Genomic DNA, 20,401 nt, shown 5'->3' with positions numbered 1-20,401 from the left:
GGACAGAGCAAACCAGTTTAACAACTTCTACAACAGGTCTGACTGTCCTGCTCCTGCCCCTTCCCCTCTGCAGCACTCACCACCCTGTCACTTCCACCAGCCCCCTAATCCTGCCCCCCCCCCCCTCCTGCAGCAGTTACCACACTGTCACCACAGCCAGCGAACCGGCCCTCACCCCCACCCCTTCGATCCCCGTCACCATCACTACCCTCACCTCCACCATCTCCACCAACATCAACACCACCAATTTGGGTCACCCTAATTCAAAAAATTTGTAAGACCTTTAAAATAATTTTGAAAAGTCAATCATGTTCGACAATCAAATGTAAACATTGTGCAAAAATTATTAAAAGCCCCTCAATTATGGAATAGCCTTCCATCTAGACTTAAGACTCACCTATTTAATCAAGCCTTGATTAATGCAGAGTACATGAAAGATCATAAGTGGTGCATTTATGTGGTGCGTTTAGTGGTGCAACCATGTGGTGGATCTCCAGGACAGAAGTTGAGCACCTCTGATTTCTTTTTACCTCTATTTGTTTCCCTTCATCATCAAGCACACTCATCACAACTTCTACATTTTTGGGCGTCTTCTTCTTGCCACGATCAAACTCCCCTTGCAGTAGTGTGACATAGATGTCATTCCTCACATCTCCTGTATGGGATAAAAAATAAGTAACAAAAACTCCACTTAAGCTGCACAGAAAGTTATTTATTAGTCATAAACTGGTAGGATAAGCATTAAATCTGTTTGAATGACATTTAATATCATTACAGTTCAGCCCAAGCTGGAAAACAATGAGAACAGTAAAGATAAAAACAAAGAAAGACATGGAAATGCCTCTTAACCTGGGAGGATGATTTCAGGAAAACCCATTTTCTTGACAATGGCTGTTGTTCGATCCACAAAATGAGGATAGTCTTTCTTGACCTGGGCCAGATCGCCTGGTAGCAATTTTAGGGTCACAAACAGTCCTGTGACCAAAAAAAGAGAGATGAGGAATTTAACTATGCCATTTAAATGCCTGATCACACCAAGCTGCTTGCCTATTGCAGATTCAGTCTTCCCAGCCTACAATTCGGTTTCTGGTGTCCTCCGACAGCTCTTTCGTCTTCACCATAGTGGAGTTTGGAGTGTGACTGTTTGAGGTTGTGGGCAGGTGTCTTTTATACTGTTAACGACTTCAAATAGGTGCCATTATTACAGGTAATGAGTGGGGGAAAGAGGAGCCTCTTAAAAAAGAAGTTACAGGTCTGTGACAGCCAGAAATCTTGCTTGTTTGTAGGTGACCAAATACTTATTTTCCACCATTATTTGCAAAAAAATTCTTTAAAAGTCAGACAAAATGATTTTCTCAATTTTTTTTCACATTTTGTCTCTCATAGTTGAGGTCTACCTATGATGTCAATTACAGGCCTCTCATCTTTTTAAATGGGAGAACTTGCACAATTGGTGACTGACTAAATACTTATTTTCCCCACTGTAGTCAATTTATATGTATTGAGTCCCGATGTCCTCTGTAGAGGACATGCTACAAAAAATAAATTAAAACATGTTTTCAGTTTCTAATTGATCTGATACATTTTTATGACTATTTATTAGAGTTATCTGACCTTCTGCGAAATAGAAATATCACTATTTCTCTATAGCCATAAAGACTGGGTCTGAGGCTGATTGGCTTTCAGGCAACTCAGAAATCGCTGTCTTGTCCAGGCTTCCCTTGAAAAATGGATCACTGCGTCTCAACAGGACCAAACTGGTTAAATAAAGGCTAAATAAATATAAAAACAAAATAAAATCCCCTGTTTTGCCATGTTAATCTCTATTTGTCCTGTTAGGGTAATTTATGTATTAATCTGGTAATTGCTCTGGTTGATTAACTCCTCTGTATGGTGAGTTAAGTCATATGGCTTTACTAGATTGAATGCCACTGAAATGCCTTAACTAATGTGTCCTAACAAACCAATTCTTCTTTGGCATGCTTCTGTGTCTTAGTTGTTTCATTCTTTTGTTCCCAACTGGAAGGAAATGCTTTAACATTAAATATTCATAGACATGACAGCTACCCCATCCATTCTCACAAAACCCTCGGATAAATAAAATACCAAAACCTTGCTGAGCAGTGATGTCAGTAATGCGTTATTTAGTAACCTGTTACTCTAATCTTACCACTTTTTTCAGTAACGAGTTGTGACGGGCAGGTGTGAGCAACAAAAAGGAAGCGATCACGCCAAGTCTCAGGGAAAAAGGATGGTTTAATATAAAGTGTGCAAACCTAAAACCCGTGCAATAGATCCAAATTAAGGATATAATGACCAGCGGTCAACTGGTACAAAGACAAGACATATATAGACAGACAAACGACCATCAGGTGGGAACGGATCACGGGCTCCGCCCACCTGAGGGGCGTACACGACGTCACAAAACAACAACAACACAGCCGCTGTGGACGGAGGCGACCGGTAGGGGGCCGCCTCACCGTGACAGACCCCCCCACCAAGCCGCACTCCCCTCCACTGGGTGTGTGGCACACAGCGGCTGCACAACAACACGAAGGGGCAGGAAGGCAAGGACAGGCAGGGACACATCTCCTGCAGTCCACGAGCTGAAACACAAAACACATAACGTTAGTCAGCTCACCTCCCTGGGCGGGACCCTGGACCGACCGGGCCGTTAACAACACATAACCACGCCCCGGTCGGTCACAGGGCCCTCGCGCCCTAACCGGCCCTTGGCCGGTGAGCCCCACAGGTGTGAGGACGAGGAGCTATGGCTCCTGTGTCGTCCTTAGGGTATGTGTGTGTGCAGGTTACCTCCCCGAGGCGTGGCTTCTTCACCTCCTGGACCTACCTCCTCCCAGAGCTGACCCCTGCCTTCTGCTAGGGGTCACCCCAGCCTCCTGGGGAGCCAACCCCTCCCGGGGCCTCTCATCTCAAGGTGGACTCCTCCACCCAACCCAGGAGCGCCAGAGACCGAGGCCCAGAGCACCCCCGACGCGGGCTAGGGAGCAGCCCCAAGGGCCTCCTGGTCACCCCGGGCAGGAGGGAGGATCTCCATCCCCAGCAGGAGCTTTTCAGACCAGAGCCCCATGGTCCCCAAACATCCGGGGGCCCCAGCCCTCTAGGGAGGGGCTCTTCACGACCGGGCTCCGGTCACCCCACAACACAAGGGGGCTCCTGCCAGGTGGAGACCCCCACAAGGTCCAGGAACACCACGACACCGCCAGGGGGAAGCACCTGCACAGAAACAGCGCACACACACACACACACACACACACACACCCCAACACCGACATAGAACACCAACGCGCCTCAGACGCCCTCCGTGCCATACCCAGTGGCACGGGACCACAACCGCCCCCCTCCCAAACACACATTTAAGGGGAGGAGCAAGCGTGGAATTACACTTAACAGTAGACAACACGCTAGGACAAAACATGCACACAAAGACTCGACAAACAGAACTTAGTGCGCAGACACTGAACGAACGGGACCGATACTTGCGTGCACTACACATAAACAACGGTGACGCGCCGCTCAGAGTCGCAGTCACTCCCCACATAAAACACATGACACACGGGGAGCGAGGCGACAGTGACGAGCGGCGACCGCGTCACACACACAAAACACTTAACATATAACAAACGCGCACGCACACAGATCCTCACGTCCATTCACCTGGACACACTAACACCACACAAGACGAAGAGCTTACCAGGGAGACTGCCTTGGTCCTCGCCGTGCCACAAACACAACACGAGCACGGCGGAGCTCTTCCAACAAACAAACGACAAACACGAAGAGTTTTTTCCCAGGGCAGACAGCCCTGGTGCCACAGACAACACAAAAGCACGGCGGAACTCTTCACAAAACACCACGCAGACAAACACTTACCACGAGACATGACCACGAACGAAGGAGAAAGAAAAAGAGACTCGGCGGCTTCCGAAGGGTGGCTGGTCATTCTGTGACGGGCAGGTGTGAGCAACAAAAAGGAAGCGATCACGCCAAGTCTCAGGGAAAAAGGATGGTTTAATATAAAGTGTGCAAACCTAAAACCCGTGCAATAGATCCAAATTAAGGATATAATGACCAGCGGTCAACTGGTACAAAGACAAGACATATATAGACAGACAAACGACCATCAGGTGGGAACGGATCACGGGCTCCGCCCACCTGAGGGGCGTACACGACGTCACAAAACAACAACAACACAGCCGCTGTGGACGGAGGCGACCGGTAGGGGGCCGCCTCACCGTGACACGAGTAATATAACGAGTTACTATTTCCAGTCCAGTAATCAGATTAAAGTTACTTATCCAAGTAACTGTGTGTTACTATTTTGTGTTACTATTTAAATTTTCCTTAGTAAAATATATATACCAATATATATATATATATATATATATATATATATATATATATATATATATATATATATATATATATATACCGTATACCGACTGTAGCACTCGACTCCCGCATGCTGCGCGCGAACCTGTGAGAGCGCGAGCGCGTTCACGTAATTCTGTGCAGCGTTGTCCGTAACGATATGTGGTAGTTTAAAGAAATACCCCTCAATAACAGGGGAAGGAACATTTACCTGACCAATTTTAATGTTGCATTGTGTTCCAGGTTTGAAAAGTGCTGGAATTTTGGCCAACGTAGCCTACTTAAAAATGCATGAAATTGTAATGGTATTTCATTTCACAACAAATAGCCGTCTGACTGAATAGTTCGTTTGTATTACGTTTACAAATATAGCAAATCAAATCTCTTTATTGTCACATCACTTTGTACACGGGTGAGTGAAAAGCTTTTGTGCGTGGTTCCCTGTTTGTGCAACTTTGTTATGTGACATTTACAACACATACAACAGGAAGACATATAAATAGAACAAAAAAGTCCAAAAGTCCGGATAGAATAATATAAATAATATAAAATTTGGATTTAAAATTGAATTACTTATTTACAGACAGCTGGCGCCATTTAATTTAAGTGTTTAGTCCAGTTGGCAGATAAATTATATTGTGTGGAAAAGAGTGAATGAATAAATGGAGTTGTTTATTACTATGTTGTGCTTGATGCCTAATGAGTCAAGTTGTGGATTTTGCCGTTTAGCATCCTGATGACCTGATGGTAGAAGTTGTCTCGGAACCGGCTGGTCCTGGACTTGATGCTCCTAAATCTTTTCCCACTTTGCAGCCGCGTGGACAGGCAGTGGCTTGGGTGGGTGGGGTCTTTGATGCCGTTGGCACTTGTAAAGCTGCTTTGTGACAACAACTGTTGTAAAACTGTTGTGGTGGGGTAGTCTAAATGCATGCCTTGGAGTTGTTTTGTTTTGTTGCAGGTTAACAAGGAGTGTTTTTGGATTGGCTACCCCTAGGGGGGGGACCAGCTATAAAGAGGATCCAAGATGGCCCAGGAGGGAGAGAGAGGCGGGGCTTTGTTTCGGACTTGTTGCTTGTTGGTGGTTCTGGCTTTCCGATGTGGACCTGATTGTTGTCCCTGACTGTTATCTCTTGTTGTGTGCTCTACTGTGGGTGAGATCCAAGATATAGGTTGTATTGGTTGATTATTAATTTATGTTAGTGATAAATTGTGGTGGAGTTTTTGTATTGATATTCATTTAATGGTGGTTTGTTTTGTTTGTTTGTTTGTTGGTTTGTCTGTTTCTTTTTTTTAATATACACACATGTTTCATTAGTGAGGTGCTTTGTTTCTTGAGTTGAAGTACCTTTATCATCTGTTTATGTTTTCCGTTGTATTATGCACGGATGTGACCCATTAAAAAGCGCAAAGACAATGACTTGACGCTGGTTATTGAGTTTAAGTATATCTAAGCACACAAGAATGTACTCGGGAAGCCAGATATACCCCCAACGCCGTTAGACTCATATTATGTTGCGGTCTGTCCTAGACCAGCTCGTAACATAAAGTGGGGGCTCGTCTTTTTTTGGGTGTGTGGGTATTTTTGTGGGCCTGCACGTTCCTTCGTTGACATGGCTTTTGAACTTGAGAAATTCGTTTTGGCTCCGTCTTTGCGTGCCTTTGAGATGTGTCGTAAGGAAGAGTTGCTTCTGTTGGCTGGATTCTATAATGTTAATGTTTCGCGTTCCGCTCGTAAGAGTGTGGTGAGGACTGCTGTGTATGATCGTCTGGTGGAGGACGGTGTTTTGCCTGCTGTGCCTGAGTCTGCTTTGCCTGGTATTGCCCATGAGCATGATGAGGATGTATTAATTGAGGTGCGGGTAACACCTCCTTCCTCTCCTAGTGTAGGTCGTGGTGGGACTGCTTGTGGTGGGGTAGTCTCTGCTACGGCCGCTTCTGCTTCTACACCTGTTTCTGAAGGTGCACCTCAACTTTTGGGTTCTGTTGATCTACAGTTGAGTATACGCTTGGAGGAATTGAAGTTGGCAGTGAAGCGTCAGGAACATGAGACGGAATTGCTCCGTTTGCGTGCTGCTACTTCTCCTTCTTTTGCTTCTGCTGGGACTCGTGTTGATGCACCTGTTCGCGTGTCGTCTGTGTTTGATGTGAGTAAAAACATTAACCTTGTTCCGCCATTTAGAGAGACAGAGGTTGACTCATATTTTGCAGCCTTTGAGCGTGTAGCCACCGCTCTTCAGTGGCCTAAAGATGTCTGGACGTTACTCCTGCAATGCAAACTGGTGGGAAAAGCACAGGAGGTTTGTGCTGCATTAACTATCGAACAGAGTCTCGATTACAACGTAGTCAAAGCCACCGTTTTGCGTGCATATGAACTCGTGCCTGAAGCGTATAGACAAAAGTTTCGCAACCATGCCAAAACTGCCAACCAGACCTTTGTGGAATTCGCCAGAGAAATGATGGTTCTATTTGAAAAATGGTGTGTAGCCAGTAAAGTTGAGAATTTCCTACAATTAAAAGAACTGATGCTTTTGGAAGCGTTTAAGAATGGCTTGCCTGAGCGTCTTGTCGTGTATTTAAATGAGCAAAAGGTGTCATCCTTGTCACAGGCAGCTGTGTTTGCTGACGAATTTGTGTTGACTCACAAAAATGTGTTTTCCGTAGCTCGTTCAGATCCGAGCCCGTCTTGGCGATTTCGCTCAAGGAGTGCTCAGAATTCCGGTAAAAGTCCCAATTCGGCTCGCTATGAGAATAATGGTCTTCGTGCTTGTTTTTATTGTAAGAAAACCGATCATTTAATTGCATCATGTCCTATGTTGGAAACAAAGCCACCTCTCTCTCACCCAAAACGCTATGTGTCAGTACCTAAAACAGTTGGGTTTGTTGCCGATGTCTTGAATGTTGTGCCTGATGAACATGTGTATGATTCTGTATATGAACCATTTGTTATGGACGGGGTAGTTTCACTGACTGGTGACGTTGCAGATCAAGTGTCTATTAAAATATTACGAGACACGGGGGCTGCACAATCCTTTATCCTTGAGTCAGTTCTGCCTTTTTCAGGTTTGTCTGCTTGTGGATCGGATATCCTGATCCAAGGCATTGAATTAGGTGTATGTAGGGTTCCTCTGCATAATGTCTATCTTAAATCTCGGTTGGTGACGGGTGAAGTGAGGGTAGGAATCAGATCTCAATTTCCTATGAAGGGAGTTCAGTTTATTTTGGGGAATGATTTGGCAGGGGGTAAAGTGAGTCCTGTGCCTGAGGTTATAGATGAACCTGTTTCATCCGTTTCATTGGATCCAACTGTGTTTCCTGCTTGTGTAGTGACTCGTGCGCAGGCACGCAAGTTTGCAGATCAGATTGATCTCTCTGAGACATTTTTGGCGTCGTCCAAACCTGATACGGGGATGAAGGTTGGTTGTGAAGTTCTGCCATATAAGGTATCGGATGGTGACTCAAGTGAAATAGATGTGGGGTTAGATGTAAAGTTCGGACGGGAGTCACTAATTGAGGAACAGTGTAAAGATTCTTCTTTAAACTGTTGTCGGATAAAAGCTGTTACTGAGGAGGAATTGCCACAACATGTTGTAACATACTTCCATCAGAATGGATTATTGTTGAGAAAATGGTCCCCTTCACATGAGACGACGGAGTGGAATGCTATTTATCAGCTCGTTGTTCCTATTAGCTATAGGCAGCAGATACATAGTCTAGCTCATGACCATGTAATGTCAGGTCACCTGGGAATCCGAAAGACCTATCATAGAATCTTGCGTTATTTCTTTTGGCCAGGTCTGAAACGTGATGTTGTAGCTTACTGTCGTTCATGTCATGCCTGTCAAGTCGCTGGTAAACCTAATCAAACCATTCCATTGGCTCCACTCCATCCAATTCCTGTGTTGGGGGCGCCATTTGAACAGCTTATTATCGACTGTGTTGGACCCCTACCTAAAACCAAGTCTGGTAATATGTATTTGCTTTCTCTCATGTGCACAGCTACCCGATATCCTGAGGCTATACCTCTACGCAACCTGAAAGTAAAAGGTATCGTAAAAGCGTTAGTCAGATTCTTCTCTACGTTTGGGCTACCCAAACGCATTCAGACTGATCAGGGATCAAACTTCACTTCGCGTTTGTTTAATCAGGTGATGAAATTGTTACAAATTGAACATCGTATGTCAAGTGCTTACCATCCCGAGTCTCAGGGTGCACTTGAACGATTGCTGAGCTGTAGTCAACAAACAGCATTCTCACATATGTGTCCCTTTTCTCCAGGTGGGAGAGAACAGTGTGCAGTGTCAGGGCAATTGCGTCATCTGTGGATCGGTTTTTCCTGTACGCAAACTGCAGTGGATCGAGCGTTGCAGGTATTGAGGAGTAGATGAAGTCCCTCACTAGCCTCTCAAAGCATTTGCTTATAATGGGCGTCAGAGCCACTGGACGCCAGTCATTTAAGCTAGATGTGCTGGGGGTCTTGGGAAAATAGTGGCCTGTTTGAAACACTCCGGCACAATGGAGAGGGAGAGAGTAAAAATGTCTGTGAACACTCCCGCGAGCTGATCAGCACAGACTTTGAGGACATGTCCAAGGATGCAGTCAGGTCTGGCTGCTTTCCTGCTGTTAATGCGCTTAAAAGATCTGTGCACATCAGCCATGGAGAGAGTGAGAGAGGTGGGTGCAGCAGCGGAGGGGGTGGGGGGGGGTGTTTCCTAGAGGCGCAGCGTTGTTTACCTCAAAACGAGCGTATATATATATATATATATATATATATATATATATATATATATATATATATATATATATATATATATATATATATATATTAGGGGTGGGACGCGATTAAAAAAATTAATCGAATTAATCGGAAGCTTTGTAATTAATTAATCGAAATTAATCGCATTTTAATCGCATTTCAGTATTTAACATGAGAAATATTAATTTAAGTTTGAATGATGAATGAATCAATGAACATAATCATAAACTTCAACATCTTGTTTATTTTTCCACCAGTCTACTACGAAGACCAATATATGTGTAGTGTGCAGAAAACAGTTCAGAACATTGGAAATTCTGACCAAAAATGTTGTTTAATTTAGGGAGTTTTGCTCAGGATATTGGAAGAATTGAAGTAAATCAGAAGATGTTTTTTAATACCATTTTAGATGGTAGACTTTCTTTAATTTCCCAGGCCTCTGCCATAGGCATCTTCATAGTGCCTAGAAGTGGTCTTCTACATGCCCAAAGCAAATGACTGGATCTTCATCATCTATAGATTCATCATCTATAATATGAGCTGTCACACCAAGATCATTCTTGTTGCTAACAGAGGTCCAGTGATCCCCAGTCAGAGCCACATTTGTGGCACTCTTCACAATAACCTGTTTTAATTCTTTCATCATCATACAGCTGCTGGATTTTCTTCGACATTGTCTTTCTGGGGTGAGTTTCCCAAAACGTTCTTAGTGCCAAGTACTTCGTCACCTCGTTCTTACGTACGAGGTTAAGAAGTACCTGGCGCTAAGAACGTTTTGGGAAACTCACCCCTGGACGGTAGTTCGTAACTTGCATCAGTTGACGCAATTCGCAGCGCTTCTTGTAAGCATTTATCTTCGACCACAGAGAGCGGACAACACAAATAATGTGACGCATCATGTATAAACGCGTGCGGAGTCGTGCGCTACGGCCACTCGCGAAAGTTTAATCCAGTCTTAATGGTCCAATGAAGGTCATTTAAAAACCAGGACGTTTCCTCACAGGATGTGAATTACGGACGTTTGGTCACCCTATCGTACTAGGAATACATTTAGCAGCTAAGTTATCATTACTGACCTGCGCGTTAAGCTGGGCGTACACTGTGCGATTTTTGGCTCATTTTCAGCCGATTTTTCACTCGTTTCGGCTCAATCGCGTGTCGTGCATCGTATAGTTTACACAGGTAAACGAGGAACGATTCACACCTCACGACCAACTCCCGATCAGAAATCGCAGCGTCGCAAGAACATCAAACATGTTTGAAATTCAAATCGCTCCTCGTGAGAGTATCGCACTGTTGAAGCAGCTCCACGAGCCGACTCTCCCTGCGATTTAGTCGTACAGTTTGAGCTGGAGCTGAGTACACGATTTAAAATATCGCACAGTGTACGCCCAGCTTTAGCCGCAACATGTTTTGCGTTGAGGTGGTAACGAAGGGTGGAAGTGCTCCTGTGATAAGCGAACTCCTTCCTACATAAAGTGTAAATAACACTATTTTTGTTTGTACTTCCATCTGAAAGTTTCTTTTATTTAAATTTCCCATCCACCCGCGTAGCCTCTTCAGTCATCTCCATCATGATCATCTTATTGTGTGTCCATAATCTGCAGGGTTGCCAACTCTCACGCATTGAGCATGAGACACACGCATTTGACCATTTTCACACGCTCTCACGCCACACTTCCGATATCTCACGCCGAAAAAAAAATATCCAGTTTATTCACCTCAGATCCACATATATGATTCAATACGTTACTAGTTCGCTAGCTCTGGCGCCATCCACCGGCGATATAACACTGAATCTGTGTCCATTTTACGTTCGCCACCCCCCCCCGCTCAACAACTTTCGTTCGCCACCCCCCCACCCCCCCCCCCCCCCCCCTCAACAAAATACACTCGCCACCGGCTCCAGGTTAAAATCTCACTCCAAGCGAACGTCAAAAGTTGCCAACCCTGAATCTGTATGCCCGGAACTCGCGCACTGAGAAACATTCCACGGTGCAAAAGTGTCTCGTCCGTTAAATGCGTTAAAATGCGTTAATTTTTTTAGTGTGTTAATTTTCCTGTAATTAATTAATCGAAATTAACGCGTTAAAGTCCCACCACTAATATATATATATATATATATATATATATATATATATATATATATATATATATATATATATATATATATATATATAAATATATATATATACAGTTGTGATCAAATTTATTCAACCCCCAATGCTGCGAAGGGTTTTATGGAATTCAGTGCACATTTGTAATTGTGTTCATAATGAAATCTTACAAGGACTTGTTAAAGAACTAAATGCAACTAAGATAGCATCAATTTTTTTTGTCATAAAGTATTAAATGGCCTTTTTGTGATTTCTTCATTGACACAATTATTCAACCCCTTTACGACTACCACTCCTAAGAACAGAGGTTCATTCCAGTGTTTTCCATCAGGTATTGAAAACATCTGTGGATGTTAACGAGCAGCAATCAAGCATGATAAGCACCAATTAGGCAGATTTAAAAGGACTGTGATACTCAGCTCCTTCTAGACATCTACTGGTGTGTTTCCAAGCATGGTGAAGGCAAGAGAATGGTCCCAGAAGACAAGAGAAGAGGTTATTGCTCTTCACAAGAATGGCAATGGATATAAAAAGATTGCGAAGTTGTTAAATATTCCAAGAGACACTATCGGAAGTATCATTCGCAAGTTCAAGTTAAAGGGCACAGTGGAAACGTTACCTGGTCGTGGCAGAAAGAAGATCCTGACCGCGACTGCTGTGTGCTACCTGAAGCGTAATGTGGAGAAAAATCCCCGCGTGACTGCTAAGGAACTGAAAAAAGACCTGTCAGATGTGGGCACTGAAGTTTCAGCTCAGACAATAAGGCGCGCACTGCATAACGAAGACCTCCATGCCAGAACGCCCAGACGCTGACTCCAAAGAACAAGAAAAGTCGACTGCAGTATGCCAAAAGTCATGTGGACAAGCCACAAAGGTTTTGGGACAGTGTACTGTGGTCAGATGAAACTAAATTAGAACTGTTTGGGACAATGGACCAGCGCTATGTTTGGAGAAGGAAGAACCAGGCTTATGAACAAAAGAACACCTTGCCTACTGTGAAGCATGGCGGGGGGTCAATTATGCTTTGGGGCTGTTTTGCTTCTAATGGTACAGGAAAGCTTCAACGTGTGCAGGGTACCATGAATTCCCTTCAGTACCAGGAGATCTTGGAGGAAAATGTGATGGAGTCAGTCACAAACCTGCGGCTTGGGAGACGTTGGACCTTCCAACAGGACAATGATCCGAAGCACACATCCAAGTCCACTAGAGCATGGTTGAACATGAAAGGCTGGAACATTCTAGAGTGGCCATCGCAATCACCAGACTTAAATCCAATTGAGAACCTCTGGTGGGACCTAAAGAAGGCAGTTGCAGTGCGCAAGCCTAAGAATGTGACTGAACTGGAGGCTTTTGCCCATGAAGAATGGGCTAAGATACCCATAGGTCGCTGCAAGACACTTGTGTCAAGCTATGCTTCACGCTTGAAAGCTGTCATAACTGGAAAAGGATGTTGTACTAAGTACTAAAAAATAATGTCACTAGGGGGTTGAATAAAACTGATAATGATGTGAGCACAGTAAAGACATTTGTGGTTATTCCATCATAAATATTATGTTATGTTTGTCTAATTTATAAGTGCCTCTTTGATATAATTGTAAATAAGATGACTGAAATGATCAAAATCAATGTCAAACTGGCCAAAACACTTTATTTCAGTGGGGGTTGAATAAATTTGATCACAACTGTATATATACACATATACTTATATAAATAAAAACACGCACTTTTAAATGAACAAAAACTTTATTTGTTGTAAAGTAAATACTTTAGGCAAGATTATGGCCATAATATTGATAATAATGACGTTATTTTTCCGTCTTCATGTTCCTTGCAAGGCAAACCAACATGTTCACTTTGTCCGGTTTAAGGGACAATCTAAACGAGGTGACAATGTTGCCTGCCGTGCTAAATACACGTTCTGATGGTGGTGTCAAATATTTTCTGGCAATGTTTGACAGAAGAGGGAATCCATTTTGATTTTCCCGCCACCAGGAAAGTAGATCCGAATGTGAATCGAGGGCTTCCTCCTGCAAATACCTCGCAAGTTCAGTTGTCCGCACGGATTCTCCTGGGGACTGTAGTGGAGGTCTTCTTTTCTTTTTCCAAGCAGGTCTGCGAGATTCATTTTTTTAGGTGCAGGAGGTGGTGCACTTGCTCCTTCTCCAGCTGTCGTGTGCATGGCTCCATCTCTGTCATCACAGAGCTCTTCGGGTACTTGCAGCATCTCCTCCAACAGCGCGTCTTTGACATCATCTACAGGGCTGATGTCCCTGTATCTTGGGTCAACGAACAAGGCATTTGCCAACAGTCGCTGTGTTGCAGGTGCATTGTATTTGTCTTCCAAGACTCCAATCATTTTTAATTTCAGGTTGCGTGTCTTCTTTGGTTGGAAGCAGATCCTCACATAGTAACTGTAAGACAGGTTTCACAGACGATGCTGTAACAGTCTTCTCTGAAGACAGTGCATCTGTAAAATCCGCAATTTTCTTCAGCGCTGCATTTACTGATTCTAGGACTTCGGCATCCTGCCAAGTAGGAATCAAATGTTGGCTGTGCCGGTCATCCAACACTCTTTTAATGGCTGGGATTTGCTCGAGAACACATTGTATCAACATCTGCTTTGTACCCCATCTAGTTGGACAATCCTGTGAATAAATGTAAAACATAATTGTCTATTATAAATAGACAAATGAATAGTCTATTCATAAGTATGCTATGTTAACATTGGGCTGTTTAATCATTAAAATAGGCAGAAGAAATTCAGATTATTGGCCTGTCCGTAAATTTCATCTAGTCATGTATTTAATAGGATATTTCGCTTCATATTCGTTTTGGGGGAATCGTATTTTGTAATCATGTATTATTAAAATGTACTTAATCTATTCTTATTCTTATTTGATCTTATTTTGTTAGGTTTTGTGTTGTATTACCCCAATTACTTGTATTAACTGTATTGGATGTGCGGGGGATGGGCACAATAAATTATGACAATTAACACAATAAGAGTTTTGACATGTCAAAGAAAGAGGAGTGGAAGTTCAGGACAACTCACCAGAACTAAGCACTGCTGGGGCAAGTTGAGTTCAGATTGTTCTTTATGTAGCTTTCTCTTCTTTTGCCAGCTCTGTGAGAAAGTCGTCACCAATGTTCTGCACAAACCCATAGCTCGGGCAGTGCAGTCCTTTTCAGTTTTCAGTGTGTTGGTAACGGCTAAATGCAGTTTATGGCCAAAGCAACTTAGCCTTTGCCAGCCAAGTTTACGCACCGCAGCCACATTGTTGGCCCCGTTGTCCGTCGTAATGCAGACCAGTTTCCTCTCTTCCAGGGACCACTCTTGGAAGGAGGACCTGAGGGCTTTGGCCAATTTGTCACCTGTGTGGCTTTCTGGCACAAATACGGTCTCCAGGCACTTTGATTTTAGTTCCCAGTTTGCACTGAGATAGTGAATGGTCAGGCTCATGTACGGCATCATATTCACGCTAGACCACATACAGTGATGTCAGTAACGCGTTACTCTAATCTTACCACTTTTTTCGGTAACGAGTAATATAACGCGCTACTATTTCCAGTCCAGTAATCAGATTAAAGTTACTTATCCAAATAACTGTGCGTTACTATTTATATTTTCCCTAGTAAAATATATATTTTTGCTTTCTTCTTGGCTCAGTTGTACTTTTGCGTCTGACCGTAGCGCTCGACTCCGCATGCTGCGCGCGACCCTGTGAGCGCGAGCACATTTTACAAGTCATTCTGTGCAGTGTCCTCCCGTATTGATATGTGGTAGTGTAAAGAAACACCCCTCAAAAATAGGGGAAGGAACATTTACCTGACCAATTTTAATGTTGCTTTGTGTTCCACGTTTGAAAAGTGCTGGAAATTTGACTAACGTCGCTTACTTTAAAATGCTTGAAATTGTAATGGTATTTCGTTTCACAAGCTGTCTGACTGAACTGGGGTGGGTTTCCCGAAACGTTCGTAGCGCTAAGTACTTCTTAACCTCGTACGTTTCATACGAGGTTACAAAGTACTTGGCGCTACGAACGTTTCGGGAAACCCACCCCAGTTCGCTTGTATTACGTTTACAAATAAATTTACAAATAATACCGTGCAGCTACACAAACGTAATGTCAGGAGATACTGTAGCGACTCCTACTCCTCACGGCGAGTCTTGCCCTTTAAGTGACACTGGGGGGGCGGAGCCTGCGCGCGCCAGGATTGCGTTATCAATAAAGTTTCCCTCCTCAGGATTTTTGGATTAAGCAGTTTCTGCCTCGGTTACCGAACCTGCTTCAATACATTGTTACTGTTAAAAATGCACTTCCTGTCACGGTACGGCGGCCCCCTACTGGTCGCCCCCGTCTACAGCAGCAGCTTGTCCTGTGGGTGTGGCGTTGTGTTCGTCCCTCAGGTGGGCGGAGCCCGCGATCCGTCTCACCTGAGGGTCGTTTGTTCGTCTATATATGTCTTGTCTTTGTACCAGTTGACTGCTGGTTATTATATCCTTAATTCGGATCAGTTCACGGGTTTTGGTTTGCGCACTTTACATATTAAACCATCCTATTTCCCTGAGACTTGGCGTGATCGCTTCCATTTATTTTCGCTCACCCTGCCCGTCACAGAATAACCAGCCACCTTCGGAAGCCGCCAGTCTCCTTTGCTTTTTCCTTCGTTCGTGGTCATGTCTCGTGGTAAGTGTTTGTCTGCATGGTGTTTTGTTTGTTGTTGAAGAGCCCCGCCGTGCTGAAACGTTGTGTGTGTGTGCAGCACGGTGGTGACCAGGGCAGTCGACCCCGGTCGGGCTCTTCGTGTTGTGTGGTCACATGTGTGTGCATGTGTGTGTGTGTGAGTGAACGGATGTAGGGAACGTTGTGCGTCGCTCGCTGGTGTTGATTGTTGAATGTGTTGTGTGTGACGCTGTCGCCGCTCGTCACGGTCGCCTCGCTCCCCCGTGTGTCTAGTGTTTTATGTGGGGAGCGACTGCGAACTTGAGCGGCGCGTCACCACTGTTTGTGTAGAGCGCGCATGTGTGTGTCCTGTCCGTTTGCCGTTTTCCACTGTGCTTTTGTCTAGTCTTTGTGTGTTTTTGTCCTAGCGTGCTTGTGTATTGTTGTGTGTAATTCCACACATGCTCCTCCCCCTTGAGTGTGTGTGTGGGGGTGGACCAGTGATGGTCCCGTGCCACGGGGAGTGGCACGGAGGGCGTCGCTCCTAAGGGAGGCCCTGACCAGGGAGTCGAGGGTGTTCTCCGGAGCCGGTAGGGGCCCCTCTCCTGATGCATCAGGTGAGTTGTTTGGTGTCCCCTCCTGCTGAGATGGAGACCCCTCCCCCCGGATGCGGGGTGCCGAGATGGTCAGGGTAAGTGCGCGTATGTGTTTTGTGTTGGTGTGGGTGGGTGTGTGTGTGCTTTTTGTGTTTTATGTGCAGGTGCTTCTCCCTGGTGGTGGATCGTGGCAGTCCTGGACCTTGTGGGGGTCTCCAGCTGGCAGGAGCCCCCTTATGTTGTGGGGTGACCGGAGCCCGGTCGGAAAGAGCCCCTCCCTAGAGGGCTGGGGCCCCCGGATGTTTGGGGACGATAGGGCTCTGGTCCGAAGAGCTCCTGCTGAGGATGGAGATCCTCCCTCCTGCTCGGGGTGACCAGGAGGCCCTTGGGGGTTGTTCCCCAGCCCGCGATAAGGGTACTCTGGGCCTCGGTCTCTGGCGCTCCTGGGTTTGGTGGAGGAGTCCACCTCGTAAAGTCAGGCTCCGGCTGGGGCTGACTCCCCAGGAGGCTGGGGTGGCCCCTAGCAGAAGGCAGGGGCCAGCTCCGGGAGGAGGTAGGTCCAGGAGGCGACTTGGCCACGCCCCAGGGAGGTAACCTGCACACATACACCCCGGACGGACACGGAGCCGTGGCCCGCCGTCCTCGCACCTGTGGGGCTATGCGGCTTAAGGCCGGTTAGGGCGTGAGGGCCCTGTGACCGACCGGGGCGTGGTTTTGTCTTGTTGACGGCCCAGTCGGTCCAGGGTCCCGCCCAGGTAGGTGAGCTAACCTGTTTGTGTTTTGTGTTTCAGCTCCGGGACTACAGGGGGTGTGTCCCTTGTCCCTGCCTGCCTGCCCCTTTGTTTTGTGTGCTGCTGCTGTAGGCCGCACAGCCGGTGGAGGGGAGTGCGGCTTGGAGGGGGGATCTGTCACGGTACGGCGGCCCCCTACTGGTCGCCCCCGTCTACAGCAGCAGCTTGTCCTGTGGGTGTGGCGTTGTGTTCGTCCCTCAGGTGGGCGGAGCCCGCGATCCGTCTCACCTGAGGGTCGTTTGTTCGTCTATATATGTCTTGTCTTTGTACCAGTTGACTGCTGGTTATTATATCCTTAATTCGGATCAGTTCACGGGTTTTGGTTTGCGCACTTTACATATTAAACCATCCTATTTCCCTGAGACTTGGCGTGATCGCTTCCATTTATTTTCGCTCACCCTGCCCGTCACACTTCCAATAAAGTGAGTATTGGAAAAATTAATTTTGCTGCTGAATGTAACTACTAAAGTAACTTGTAATCTAACGTAGTTACTTTTAAAATCAAGTAATATGTAACGTAACTAAGTTACTTTTAAAAGGAGTAATCAGTAATCGGATTACTTTCTCAAGGTAACTTAGCCATCACTGACCACATATCAGTTGTTGCTGAGAAACAGTCAACGTTTTTCAAGTCTCGTATTGTGCCTTCCTTCACTGTTAGATACATCCGAGGTTCACCTGGGGAGTAACACTGCAGTCGGAGCCTACAATACCAGTATCATCACTCCGACATGGAATGAAAACCTGGCGTTCATCACAAGACATTTACATTGACAATATCAACACCCAGAACTTTCATTCTAGTTACCTTATACTTAGCCTGATTGTGTGATTTGTTTGTGACTTGTGTATTCATCTGTATAATTTGTTTTTGTGTAATTTGTGTGTTAACGGGCCGCCCAATGGAGGATGGGTTCCCTTTTGAGTCTTGGTCCTCCCAAGGTTTCTTCCTAATCCCCACCATCTAGGGAGTTTTTCCTTGCCACTGTCACCTTTGGCTTGCTAATTAGGGATTTGGACCCATAGTATTGTTAACCTTGTAAATCCTGTAAAGCGCTTTGTGACAACATATGTTGTGAAAAGCGCTATACAAATATATTTGATTTGATTTGATTTCAGGGATCGCTGTTTATCAAAAGCCTGCAGCATGGCTTTGAATGCAGGCTTCTCAACAGTACGAAACGGCACCATTTCTTCAACCAAATAGCAAGTCACACTGTCAGTAAGCGCTCGCCACTGCTTGCTGTCACGCTGGTACTTCGCTCCTCTCGCAAAGGCCTCGGAGAGTCGCTGCTGACCTGAGGTTGTGCCTCCTAACGCAGGTGTGCTGCTGCCAAGTTCGGCAAACGCAGATGGATGGTTAATTCTAAGATGTCCCTGGTCATTTGGCTAAAAACCAAAATGTGCCCAAATTCGTGACACAGTATTTGTCTTGGAAACTAGATTTGTGGCCATTGTTGAATTGAGTTGTTGAATGTGGGCTGAACGGTCATCTGCATGGACACTACCATGTAAAATATTTTAAATATAAAATGTGTTTATGTTTGTGTACTGGTGTACTGTGCATGTATATTAGGTGTTACCTACAGATAACGTTCAGTTTATCACAAATACCCAAACCTAAAAATAATTTAAAAATAATCGCACACGAAAATCCAGCACCCCATCCCCCAACCCCCATTTATTTAATGGTCTGTTCCTCTTAATGAAGAAAGGCCAAACAAGGTCCAACATGCTACTAGATTGATATTACAAGGTGATAAGAACAAATAACTTTGATAAAGCTGTCCATCTGACTTTACCTTGTCCTTTATGGTTGACTTCTCGTGTCGCAATTACTTTGTTGAAAACTGCTGTAAGAGGCTCATTTTCTCCAATAACACGAGATGGGATGAGAGGAGACATGATCAGCTGCCTTTGTCGGATGTATGTTTCCATGGCAATCCTGAAATGACAGAAAACATTGCATCGTTTTAGGCAAAGTACAGAAGAATATGCACACTTTTGTATAACAGTCTTTGATAATTACTGTGAAGGTCTGAGAGGTCAGTGAAATCTGAAACCTAAATGTTACCAATGTGGTTGAAGGTAGTATGTGTACTCACTGCTGAAAAGGAATGAAATGTTGTTTTTCTTCATCATCAGCTTTCCCATGAGCAATATCTGTGATATCCATTACTGCAGGTACAACAAGCAGGTAAATATGAGCCAACTACCTACAATAGCATGCTACATGCTATCTACACGCAATCAGAAAAATATAAATAAATGCCTGTTGACATTTTGCAAGACAAGCTGGATTTCTCTCATGTCCAGTTAGGTTTTATAGTATTGATATTCAAGTGTTACTTTTAACAGTGGACTGTGCAACCTTCTGGTTTGTACCATTTACAACAAGCAACACAAAATACTTTTTTATATAGACCCATACAGTGGGGAAAATAAGTATTTAGTCAGTCACCAATTGTGCAAGTTCTCCCATTTAAAAAGATGAGAGGCCTGTAATTGACATCATAGGTAGACTTCAACTATGAGAGACAAAATGTGAAAAAAAATTGAGAAAATTATTTTGTCTGACTGGGAAGACTGAATCTGCAATAGGCAAGCAGCTTGGTGTTGAAATCTACTGTGGGAGCAATAATCAGAAAATGGAAGACATACAAGACCACTACTAATCTCCTTCGATCTGGGGCTCCACGCAAGATCTCAGTCCGTGGGGTCAAAATGATCACAAAAACGGTGAGGAAAAATCCCAGAACCACAAGGGGGGATCTAGTGAATGACCTGCAGAAAGCTGGGACCAACGTTACAAAGGCTACCATCAGCAACACACTACGACGCCAGGGACTCAGATCTTGCAGTGCCAGACGTGTCCCCCTGCTTAACACTAGAAGCGCCGCGCCTCATTTACATACTTATACCTAGAAGCGCGGAGGGCCGGTCATCTGACCGATTTCACCACCTCCTACTAGCGCCGTGTTGTTTTCACCTACTTAAAGCGCGCCTCGGGCGGTCAAAAGACCGCTGAGTCTTTACACAGGGGAGCTGGTACTGACACATAATTAACGCTAGATGGCGTTTTGCACAA

The 20,401-nt window shown here is 44.9% G+C and overlaps 1 protein-coding gene across 5 annotated transcripts in view; it reads right to left on the bottom strand.

Moving 5' to 3' along the window:
• Window positions 1-20,401, bottom strand: part of dock5 (dedicator of cytokinesis 5) — a 167,383-nt gene that overhangs the window by 61,413 nt on the left and 85,569 nt on the right. For all 5 annotated transcript variants that reach the window (XM_076992920.1, XM_076992916.1, XM_076992917.1 and 2 more), the window contains 4 exons: window positions 19,419-19,491; window positions 19,116-19,258; window positions 850-975; window positions 531-655 (listed from right to left, as the gene is read on the bottom strand). In XM_076992920.1, the coding sequence (XP_076849035.1) occupies window positions 531-655; window positions 850-975; window positions 19,116-19,258; window positions 19,419-19,491 (467 nt within the window). The remainder of the gene's footprint in view (window positions 1-530; window positions 656-849; window positions 976-19,115; window positions 19,259-19,418; window positions 19,492-20,401) is intronic.

The sequence above is a fragment of the Brachyhypopomus gauderio genome, unplaced genomic scaffold, assembly GCF_052324685.1.
Source record: "Brachyhypopomus gauderio isolate BG-103 unplaced genomic scaffold, BGAUD_0.2 sc99, whole genome shotgun sequence".
NCBI lineage: Eukaryota > Metazoa > Chordata > Actinopteri > Gymnotiformes > Hypopomidae > Brachyhypopomus > Brachyhypopomus gauderio.
Note: the sequence above shows the minus strand (reverse complement) of the source record. Positions and strands in the feature narration are given on the sequence as shown.